The 11,699-nt window shown below is 42.3% G+C and overlaps 1 protein-coding gene across 1 annotated transcript in view; it reads left to right on the forward strand.

Annotated features, from left to right (window-relative positions):
* The first annotated feature begins 1,848 nt into the window (after positions 1–1,848).
* LOC130583423 (hepatocyte nuclear factor 4-beta-like) overlaps positions 1,849–11,699 on the forward strand; it is a 29,452-nt gene continuing 19,601 nt past the window's right edge. The window contains exons 1-3 of the mRNA XM_057382754.1: positions 1,849–2,075; positions 5,147–5,303; positions 6,801–8,129. Of these exons, the coding sequence (XP_057238737.1) occupies positions 8,015–8,129 (115 nt within the window). The 5' untranslated portion in view covers positions 1,849–2,075; positions 5,147–5,303; positions 6,801–8,014. The remainder of the gene's footprint in view (positions 2,076–5,146; positions 5,304–6,800; positions 8,130–11,699) is intronic.

Genomic DNA, 11,699 nt, shown 5'->3' on the forward strand with positions numbered 1-11,699 from the left:
WWWTMTCTYTTTTTTTATTATAGCAAAAATRCAGCRTGAAGACACTGAAGAGAATAGATYACAAAAAATYTTACAACYRGAAAAATTGGCTTTTGGTGACATTTGAATCTTCACTGGGATAAAACTGGATCCAGAWTCCATCACAGGAGCCTTAAAGTAAGAAAAAAACAAAACAAGGGACAAGATAAATGCTTTTAGACCCCGAACCAGTTATTTGTAAGATACAAGTCAAAATATAAATCCTGGGTTAATTTTTGAGAAATTGGGAGATTAGAGTTGAAGATAAATGAGTTTGGCTGTGATGGAAGAATCCCTTAAAAATGGTGTTTTATGTGCTGGAAAAGAGCTTGTAAAAAAGCAAAAGCATTCCCTCAAACAGAGAGCACAGCACCAACATAAAAAATCGTGTTTTCAGTGGGATTTKCCCTCCTCACCTCCCACACTGGAGTTGGACCTTGAAGAGCATCATTTTTGTTTTCTCCTCTGCTGAGCCAATGACAGATCTGAGGAAGCATCAACGCCAAAAAAGCTCGAGGTGGCAGGAATTCTGCTCACAGGGGACAGCAAATATTCTCCTCAAGGCTGGCTACTCCTGACTAAACAGTTTTCAGCAGRAAAAGCCAAAAACTTGCCCAGAGGCAGTGGAGTGTTCCAGATGAGTCCCATGGCTCCTCCAGGATTCAGTGGGTGAGGTAATGCTCTCCCTGGCTCCTCTCTCCTCTCCTGCTGCCAGCCCTGGTTCAGGCTGCACTATTTGCTCTTTGTTTGCTCTTTATTTGCTCTTTATTTGCTCTTTATTTGCTCTTTATTGGCTATTTACTCTTAGTTATTTGCTATTTACTCTTAGTTATTTGCTATTTGCTATTTACTGTTCGATATTTATTTGCTATTTGCTATTTACTGTTCGATATTTATTTATTTGCTATTTGCTGTTTACTCTTTGTCTTTTATTTATTTGCTATTTGCTATTTACTCTTAGTTTTTTATTTATTTGCCTTTTTCTTTAGCCAGGGGCTGACGTCACCCACGGTGGAGGAATCCAGCCCAACTCCTGACAGCTCCTTGTGCCATTTTCCTTCTTGGCAGGGGGAATTTGTCTTCTCACCTCCCATAAAATGTGCAGGTTGAGTGGAAATCACCTAAAATTCTGTTCAAGGGGGGTTGGCGTTGCCGTGCAGTTCCTCTGAGGTCTCTTGGACACCTGGGKGAGTTTGGGATGAATCAGTCTTTGGCCACAACTGGAGAGGAAACGGCCTCAAGCTGAGCCAGGGGAGGTTGAGATTGGAKAGTAGGAAAAATTTCTTCATGGAGAGGGTTATCAGGCGTTGRAGCTGGCTGCCCAGGGAAGGGGTGAAGTCACCATCCCTGCAGGGATGTGAAAAACGGGTGGATGTGGCATTTGGGGACACGGTGGGACTCGATGGTCTTGGAGGTCCTTTCCACTCTTCATAATTCTGTGACATTCCTATTTTCTTTAGGGGTTCTGGATCTAAAAGCATTTATCTTGCCCCTTGTTTGTTTTGTTGTTTTTATTTTATTTTATTTTATTTTTATTTTTTATTTTTAGATTCCTGTGATGGAATCTGGATCCAGTTTTATCCCAGTGAAGATTCAAATGTCATCAAAAGCCAACTTTTCCCATTGTAAGGTTTTTTGTGATCTATTCTCTTCAGTGTCTTCACGCTGTGTTTTTGTTATAAAAAAAAGGAGATAAATTATTACGGTAAATTATAATTTATTATAATAAAAAGAAGATAAACCAACAGTTTTTATCTCRGAGAATCACCAAGAATGAGYTGACCTTTGATCACAAGAATTATCAGCARCTTTGCAGTAAAACTGAACAACGTTCCTTGCAGGGAAATGATGCAGCATTTTGTTGGGTAATTTTGATTTCTCTTTCTGCAGACATACTGATTTTCCAACCCATGTGTAAAATCCTAGTTTAGGATGGTGAAAATTAGGAGAACTGAGTGATGGTGATGGGAAAAGGGGTTCTAATACAACCTTGGATTTCTCTGATTGACAAAATCCCGATGAAACCATGGGAACATCTCATCCTGAGGGGAGAATGAGTGAGTACATGGAATTTTGAGTACTTTTACAATTTCCCCCTTAGTTTTGGTTCTCTGGACAGCACATTCCAAATTTGTTCTTTCCACTTTTTATTCGATGTTGAACACATCAACGGTTTAAAGGAATTTGGGCTGGATTGCTTTGAGTCAGAGCAGAGCTCAGCYTCAACTCCTGCAATTATTTCAGTTTGGATTTTCCTGTGTAGGCCCAGCTYAGGAAAATCTTGCCATTTTTGTAGGAAATAAAGGGAAAAACTGAGCATTTCCCTGCCAGAGAGTGAAACACTGCAAAAATGAAACACAATATAAGCTCTCTGAAATAAATCCCACCTTAATTTTGGTGAGTGGAGTTTCACAAACGTGTGGATGTTTTCACAAATTGTTCGTGCCAGGTATGATCTCTACTGAAATTCTCATATTTTCAGATAAAATACATTCCTCCAACAAATSTGTCAATTTTGCTCTCTGGGACATAACTTTCCTTTTAGTTTTAGAAGGTTGCTGACAGTCCCAAATTTAAGTCAGAAGTTGGTACCATGCCTAACATTTGCAAACAAAAATAAGAACCAAAATGTTTTGTTTCTGTCCTTTTAGCACTTTAAATTTTTGTTCATTATTAAATGTTTTAATTTCCTTCCCTTTGGTGACCTTCAAAATTCTATTGCGAATGAAACCAACTTGTTTTTTTTCCATAAAATAGTATTAAATGAAGCTTTTTTTCCATAATTATTTCAARTGTTKATCAGCTGATCTCTTTCCWGAAAGGAAAAGAGACCAGAAGTCCTGTGAAATATCACCAAGAAATATCCACTGATAGAGGCATTTGTTAATGTGGGGGAAAATATACTTTAATATTAAATATTAATGTATATTTTATAAATATTTATATAAAATATCAAAAGATATTTTTATAAAAATATACTTGGTATGTTTTTTTTTTAAATATTGCAGGCATTTCTTACTTCTGAGAACTTACTACTGCTTATGGAAAACAAAAAAGAGAAATTCCAGCTGGTGCATGGAGGCATCAGGTGTTGGCTACGAAGAGTTTGCCAGGCAGGGACAGGTTTATAAAAATCCTTGGACCCCACATAGGGGAAATGAGATTTTAATCAGATTTCACTCAGGTGTCCAAAAAAGGGTATTTATTTCTAAATCACCAGTGACCTGTGACTACTTCCTTGCAAACCCAGTTGTTATTCCCAGCGGGAGTTCCTGTTTCTTGACAGATCTGAAATTCAGGCTGCTTTGCATTTGGAAATCAAAAGGAGCCCTTTGTGCTTCTGAAATCCCGGCCTTGGCCAAGTGCTCTGCAGCCAAGAACAAAAGTTAAGTGAACTCAGAGAGAACAAGTCATCAGCCTGACCTTTGGTCATCAGAAAAATGTAAAACATCTTCAATTTATTCCCCAAATTCAAGGCAGGTTTCCTCTGTGCTGGACATTCAGTGAAAAAAACTGGGAATTTCACAAATTACCCAACCTGAAGTCGCTGCTGGCTGTGGGATCTCTGGGTGATTTGTACTCTCAGTTTGTAAAGACCAGAATCCATCATTCCAACCCGGTGGAAAGAGATTTTAAGGTTTTTTTAATTTGGTTTGGGTTTGATCTTTTATTGTGGGGTTTTTTTTTTTGAGGAGTGGTTTGAGGTTGTTTTGTTTGTTTGTTGAAATTGTTGTAAAGGAATTTTTCCAGCATAGTTTGGACTGGAGCTTGTTTAAATTTCTGTTTACTCCAAAGGGTTGTTATGGAAGAGCAAACCTAATGGCTCTAAAGCAAAATGAGTAAATGATAAATGAATGTGTTTGGCAGCACTRAAGCAAAATAAGTTTGTCTGGAGAGAAAGGAGCTGAAGGTCCTGATATTTTGCTTTTCTCCTCTCCCTCCTCCTGCCTGAATGGGTGATGATCTCCCATGTCCATCAGGTCATCGTCCATCATAGGATTTGAGAGATTTCTTAAATGATTTTTATTTTATTTTATTTTTAATCACTACACAGACAAAATAATCATTTTTGGAGGTAACAACTGGAAGAACAAGGAGCTCCTCACAGTGAAAGCCCCAACGTGTGGAAATGTAAAGTTAATGTAATAAGAAATACCTGAAAATGTAAATAGAGATTTTGCTGTTCACTGCATTGCAAATATCAAACTGCACCCAGGAAAGRAGGGAGCTGATTTAAAAACTGATTTAATAACATCTGCTCTGGATAACTTTGAAATGTTTGCCATGGTAATTACRTGGTAATGCTATGATTTCACACTGMTTATCATCTCAGAAGTGCRCTGGTTCTAATTATACATCACCCAGAAAAAGGGCCTTGCTGCTTTCTCTCTTTAAATTACTGTTTTTATCCCCACACCACCTGTCCAGGTAGGTAATATTATGGCTACTGGTGCTTCTGAGAACCACCTGATYATTGATGGATTTATGCTCACTGCATTAAAATCCATTTTCTGAACCCTGCAAATTCACAAAAAACTTATAATTATTGCTGCATTTCAGTCAGAGAAAATCTTCAAAACAGTGGTAGGGGATTTAAAGTGGTTTTCTGTGAATAAAAGCAGAAAAGTTCTGTTCCAAAAATACAGTGAGTGGCTCGTGCCTCACCATTTTGCATAGCAACAGGTCCTTTGTTAAGCTTTAGTCTGTCAGACACCTCTCCCCATATGCAGCAGAGTTACTTTCCTTTCAAATCAGCCTCCAGAGATGCATGTGCAGCTTCCATGGCTTGCAGACATCTCCTCCCACCTCTTAMCTCGCCAAAGAAATGTTATTTCTGACGCCCTGCCCACAGTACTTTGTGTTCTCTCTTAATTAATCAAAGTGTCCTTATCTTTGCTGCGCTYCATCTTGTCTAACGAGCATTCCCAAAAGCACCTGAATTTTATTTCTAGGAATAAGTGCGTTGTCTTATTGGGACCATGTGTTCTTCAGAGCCTGCCCTGTGCCCTCACACAGGAGAATYCACTCAGATTCATTCCCAGAGCATGAACTTTAAGCACTCATATTATTTTTATTAAATTTAACTCTGGTTCTTTCTCTCCTCTGCCCTTTCCCCTGCACCCTCCAGCTATATCCAGSCTCAGAGTCAAAACAGGAACAAATGGAAAACACATTGACCAGGATTATGTCCATCTGGAGGAGGATTGAGGTCCATTCCAGACTGGGAAGATTGTGTTACAGCAGCCAGTTTTGCCTTGGGTTATCATCCTAAAATACCTGTGAAGGTGAGTGGATGCCTGAGCACCAAGGAAAGGAGGGACATCCTGGGAAATGTCCCAGCAGGAAGTGTTGGTCAACCTCAAAAATCTCTAAAATCCATCCTTTCAGTGGCCACAGTCTGGGCAGGATTTGAGTTCTCTTCCCATTTTCCTGGCTGCTCTGTCAGGCTGGATCATGGCTGGGCCATTGTCACTCCACKGTGATCAGGAGATGTGAGGTCACCTCCCAGTGAGTTTGATTTCTCCTGGTGTCGATTAAACTCAGCCTTGGCCTTGAGTAGGTCACAGTTGAATGGCAGCTGTGACTCAGAAAGTGATGTAAGAAAGCAGGGAGAGGAAAAAGGAGAAACTGTTCAAACCTCAGCCARGTTTTGTCCGTTTTCAGGGCTGATTTTGGGCTGGAGGGGTTTGGAACAGGGCGCTGACATCGGTTTGGAACAGATAATGTCCCTCCAGCAGCCCCTTCCACAACAAATCACTCCTGATTAGTGTTGTGTGTGTGGTGCTGAAATCTCCTCCTGAACTATGACATTTGCTCTGTAACCTTTTGTCATTCCCAAAATGAAAATTGTCCAAGCTCAACCTCATCCCCCAGTTTTCCTTGGAAATTATCCTTTACCCTCACATYAGACTGAGGGATCGAAAACATTGAGGGATCTCCAAAGCCAACGAGATCAGGGCAGGGGCCCAGATTTCTCCTCTGAGCCACAGCTGCCCAAAAGCACCTCCATTTTTCCATTTGTTTATGGAAATGCTTTTGGAAATAACAAAATGGCTATTTTAATGGTGAGAAAAAATAACAAAAAAACCCCAAACCCTGGAATTGTAGAAATGTGAAAACTCTTTGCTGTAACAGCAGCAGAGTGCTGAGAATCAGCCAAAATTGCGCCCACAGCTGAGTTAAAAAAAAAAAAAAAAAGTGCCAGATTAATGGGCATAATCAAGGCTGACATTGGGTAAGAGGCAAGAACAAGTAATCAGATCCCAACTTAGCTGATGCTGGCATTACTGGGAGCCTGGGGCACAGTCCAAGGATAAAAGCATAACATCTTATCTAAGCAAGGAGTCATTTGTGCACCACTGGTTACAACAYGTCCTTAAAAAGGGAAAGAAGGAAAAGGAAAATATGGCACATGAAATTATTTTATTCCCCCAAAACGATAAGAAACTGAAGCTAGATATTCCTGCACCCAATTTTTATAGAGGGGAAGCCTATCTAGAGTTAACCCGTTGCAATGCTTACTGTAAATCCCCACGATATGAAAAAAAAAAAAAATTTAAAAAAGTGAAATGGGGATTACATCAAATTAGTATAATGAAGACACTAAAAACCTCAGGTTTTGGAATATTTCTTGCTGTTTGGAGATTGCTGGGATCCATGGAACCCGGCTGCTCCTCGGTTCAGTGAGAGTTCAGGCCGTCTGGCAATCCCATTCTTTTGGCCAAGGCYGCTTTTCTGGCAACACATTCTCCCTGTTTCTCAAGACTCCTCTTTTCCTCCAGATTCAACAGGATATTGACCTGGATCTCTCAGAACAGCTCATGGAGAGGAAAGACCCTCTGACACAGAACAACGTCACTGGAGAGGGAACTGTAGTGTCAGGGAGGGCATCTGGAAGATCAAAATGGGAATTAATCACTCCAAACTTCATTGCTTTGCATGGCTGAGTTTTATATCCAGTTTTTCGCAGCACAGCTCATGAGCTTTAAAAAAATAAAGGAAGAACTTTTGTGTAAAATTCAGTAAATTAAAAAAAAAGAAAACAAAACAAAACAGACGAAACGCCACGGGCCTGCGGGGAAAATCTGSAGTTGTGTTTCCGTAATACGGACTTTTCCCAGAACAGGCAGGCGTGGGTCAGCGGGAAATCAACACCGCACATCTGCGAGGGAGAGTGCCCAGCTCCACCCAGCCTTGGCCATTTTCATCATTTGCCATCGTTTGAAACCTTCCACGATGATAACTCACAACCACAGCCTGGCTCTTCCCCAGAGGGAGYTCGGGGTCGCTGGGGCTGCCTGGAGTGGGGAGGAAGGTACAGATGAGAAGGATGGAGGGTGGTGGGTGGAGGTCACCTCTTCCCCTCCGCTCTGACTGTGGAGAAGGGTGAAACCATGAGTTTATTGGAAATGAACCTCGTTTCTCCCTTCCAGCAGCAGCTCGAGGCGTGACCCGGTGAGAGCACGGTGGTGTCTCACGGAAATGACTCAGGTTCTCAGTACTGAGCTGCCCTGATGGTCTTCAACCAGCGGGACATTGATTTATTGTCCTCATGAGCCTCGAGTGAYACCGTTTGCTCCTTCCCCAAGTGCTAGTAGCCATGCAAGGTGACAAGTGGTGATTGGCTGTGACCACTGCTCGGCCCCGGCAGAGTGACACGCGATGGCCTCTCCTCAGCCCTTCTCAAAATGTTTGTGCAGGAGCAGCCATAAATCGGGCTCTATTGACCCAAAGATGCAATCCAAGGCGCTCGAGTCTAGGCCTTATCTGCATCACCTTATCAGGAGCGAGGCAGCGAGATGCACCCCGGGAAGGGAGGGGACTGCGCMGGAGGGATCGGCCTCGTCCCTTCTGTCCTGGCACGGGGAGGGGACTGCGGGCAGAGCTGGGTAATGATTTGTCATCGCCAGGCCCGGGGTGTCTCTCTTTGCAGAGGAAACCTTGGCCGTGATTGACAGCGGGGCTGTTTTCGCCGCTTCCCTCGCTGTTGTCAATAATGAAGCTTTGTCAGTCCATCATGGACATGGATATGCCAGACTACGTCGACTCCTTGGACTCCTCTTACACCATGCTGGAATTCGACAATCTCCGCGTGCTCCCCAATAACACCGGTGAGAATTTTACCCGTTTTCTCTTGAGTAAGCTCCACTGTCTGTGTTGTAAAGCTGGACACCGAGGAGAGGTGGGTGGGAGGTGTGGGGCAAAGGGTGGAAGGGGTAATATTTAAGCAGCTGACCTGTCAACCTGGGTCGCACCCGTGGTTATGTTTGGGCTGAACGCGACCCCTTCACTTGCCGGTCCCGGTTTGGGTTATTCCTTTCGTTGGTGGGCTGTGCCATGTCCTGAAGAGAGGTTTTGCTAATGTTGGTAGAGATCTTCATGGCAATCTCCAGGGTTTGTCCCCCATGATTGTTTAGGAGAGGAGTTATTACCAATATTTCTGTTAAGACGGGCGTTTCATTGCCGTATATGACTTCGGTTGATGTTTAATCCTCGGCAAAACATGTCGTCCCAAATGGCATTTGTCCATGACCATGTGTCCTGTTTGAGTTGGTGGCAGGGGCTCAGACTGAGAAGCGATATCCAAATCATCCCTTGTATTCCTTTTCTGGCTCCCAAGATGGCCCAGCTKTTTTTAGGGCACAAAAGGACTCGGCTGGGAGGCAGGAGTGTTTATACGCCGAGACTTCCGCTTTGTTCACAGAAATWACACGCTTTGTGTGGTATTTAATTTTTTTTGCATCAAAAACACTCGGACATGAAGTGAACTCTATTTTGTGAAATCAACTGCTGGCTGTGTAAAAACAGAGGAGAGTTTGGTCATTTAGCACAAAGCCAATCGTGCAACTGAACGAGATCCCAGAGTCAGCCGTCCCTTTGGAGAGTTTTGGCAGCCTTTTCTTTTAATTTGTTAAGGAGCTTAGTGAAATTAAGACGGGATTTTCACAMTTGCTCATTAACTGGCTCATCAAAAGAAATTAGAGTTTCAGCAGGGCTATCGCCTACAATATGAAATGATTAAACTTATTACTGTGGGGCATGGAGGGACATCAAGAGACAAGTGAAGTTAAAAGGCCAAAGAAACTTGAATTTAAAGGTGACTCTTGGAAAGCTCTGGCTGTCCCCAAATCCAGGATTTTCAATATATATAATTTTTGCCAGCTCCAGATAGACTGGGTCTTATTCCTTATCCTTGCAGAAAGGTTTCCATCTCCCATCCTACTCCAGAAATGTTATTTAACACAGATGTTTCATTTTGTCACTTCCCATTGAACAACAAGGTATTTTTCACTTTTTGAAGTGGCACGAAAATTTGATATAATTTTGCAAACGAACCACCAACGCCTGTTTGGGCTCTCTGTTGATTCACGCAGTGGAACTGACAGGTTGAGTTTTTTTCTGAACTTTATTGAGCTCGGTATTGTGTTATTTGTTTAGCTGTTAATGACTAACCAGCTCTCTCGGGAAGTAGCTGCTTTGAAATTACCTTGTTTGTCTTGGGTAAGTGTTCTTTTCTTCAGTTTGTAAAAATAASTTCAAAAAAGAGCTGAAATGGCCATGCATGGAAATCTAGTGCTGTCCAGCTGAGTTCAGTCCCCTGAGGTAACTCAAAATCACAGTTTCCTTGCAGCTTCAGAAATATTTTAAAATTTGTTAGAATCAAGAAACKATCTCATTTTAGGTATTTTTTACAAGTATATTGGATATTTTTTAAGATTGTTTATACCTCTCCTAAGACTCATTTGTATTATTTTCCCTACTAAATGATGGCAGCTTTGTCCCCTATAAACACAAACAGGAAGGGATTCAATATTTATTTTAATGGACTTGAAACAGTTACTTAAYCTGAACAATTCCAAAAGTGAAACTTAGAATATTTGCAAACAAGGCCATGCTTTCTTGAATCCAACTCTTTCYTTCTTCAGAATATTATTTCCTCAAAATTTTGGGATGGATCAATTTTGTGGAGCGCTTTCTATGCTTTGATGTTTCTTCTTCAGCAATTTGCTATCTTTCTGAAATTTACTCAGATATGTATTTTGGATTTTCCACCTTCAAATATCCCATAGTCGGCCAAATATTTTAAGACTAATTCAAAATAAAGAATAAAACCCATTACGGGAGTGACATAAAAAATATTCTGGTTTAAGTAGATAGAGGAAAGAAGCAAAAACGACTCTGATTGTGTCTTTCCTTTGTGAAATATGTGTTGTAAGGGCAGAARTCTTCCCATTCTGTACAAATTCATTTCCTTTATCTTGGCTGGCACTACAAGCCATATTCTCAGCTTTTCTGTGTGGTTAAGTCCTGTTTCCTCATGTTCCTGTCAGAATTGTCTCATTCTGGTTAAAACATGAGACGTTATTTCAGTACAGCCCCATTCCTGTCAGGACTGCTTTCTCTCTTGTTGGCACCCCCAGACCTCACTGACTCCTGGGACTTTGGCACAAGGCTGGTGAAAGCTTTCCCAGCCCCGCTGACCCAGTTCAGACCCTACAAAAGCCACCAGAGATGTTTTGGCAGTGATTTTCCATCCCTCGAGCTGCGCCTGTCCCTGGGAGCAGCTCCGGCCTTTCTGCCTGGTCCTTTCATCATCATTCCTGCAGGATTTGGGATCTCTGAATCACAGCCAGGTTTTATATCTCAAACTTCCCTCTATTTGCTGAAAGCTGATGTAGAAAGAGGCTGACCTGCACGTGGCCAGGGTTTCACCCCCCTCCTGCCCTACATTTGTGTATATGGGTTTCGCAACACTGGCTTTGGCACCGAGTTTGGCTGTRTGTTTGCAAACCCTAACCCCACACTTGTGATCCTTTCCCATCCTAGCCCAGCACGTGTAACCTGGGGATTGGTTCACTGCAAATTATGTGCACCAAAACTTGGATTTCTGAGTAGGTAAAACCACCCTGGAAAGCATTGGAAGACAATTCTTTTTTACAATGAGCATCTGGAAGGGCTGTAGCCAGTGATGCAGCTGAAAGGAAAAGCGCTGCCGTGGTCAGGTACTGTGAGATCACCCCCGGGGTCATTCCTTGTCACTGTAAAACTGGAATTGTCATTTCAGCCCTGGCTAGGCCATGGTTTATGTGCAGAGGCAGTACGTACCCAAAATTTGCGTGCGTTTCAGTTTTGATCTTGGCTGACCCCAGAGCTGGGGAAGCCACTGGGATGCTCTTCTCGGCATTAGTACCTCCCAATCATCACTCTGATTGTAAATAACCCACAAAAAATGGTCAAACTTCAGGTTTTTCTGCCAGTGGACCTTGGGGACAGCCCTAGTGAGGCTCAGCTCAGCCTGGGAGCCACRCAAAATCGAGTTGTGGTCTCATTGGAGAACAAAACCCAGACAATTTCAGAGGCCCCATGGCAGGTTTAGGAACTGTTCCTCATGCCAGGCAGGGATGGAGCACATGAATTCCCTGGACTGTGCTGCTAGGGATCCTGGCTCTGCTCTGCCTTTCCTTGTAGTGAGCAGTCCAGGAAAACCCCAAATATTTRAAASCTGCATTGRAAGAGCCTTCTGGTGCCTGTGGATATCAGTTGTGCTCTGCTCTTCTCTGAGTTAATTCTCATTTGGAACCTATGGTTAGCTGCTGACAGGATTTCATAATTAAAATTTATCACCATAATTACCGTGCATTCTGGCTTAGGGCTTTCCTTTTGTTTTACTTTTTTTTTTT

This window comes from Malurus melanocephalus, unplaced genomic scaffold (genome assembly GCF_030028575.1).
Source record: "Malurus melanocephalus ecotype Western Australia unplaced genomic scaffold, MMel_1.1 scaffold_585, whole genome shotgun sequence".
NCBI classification, from domain to species: domain Eukaryota; kingdom Metazoa; phylum Chordata; class Aves; order Passeriformes; family Maluridae; genus Malurus; species Malurus melanocephalus.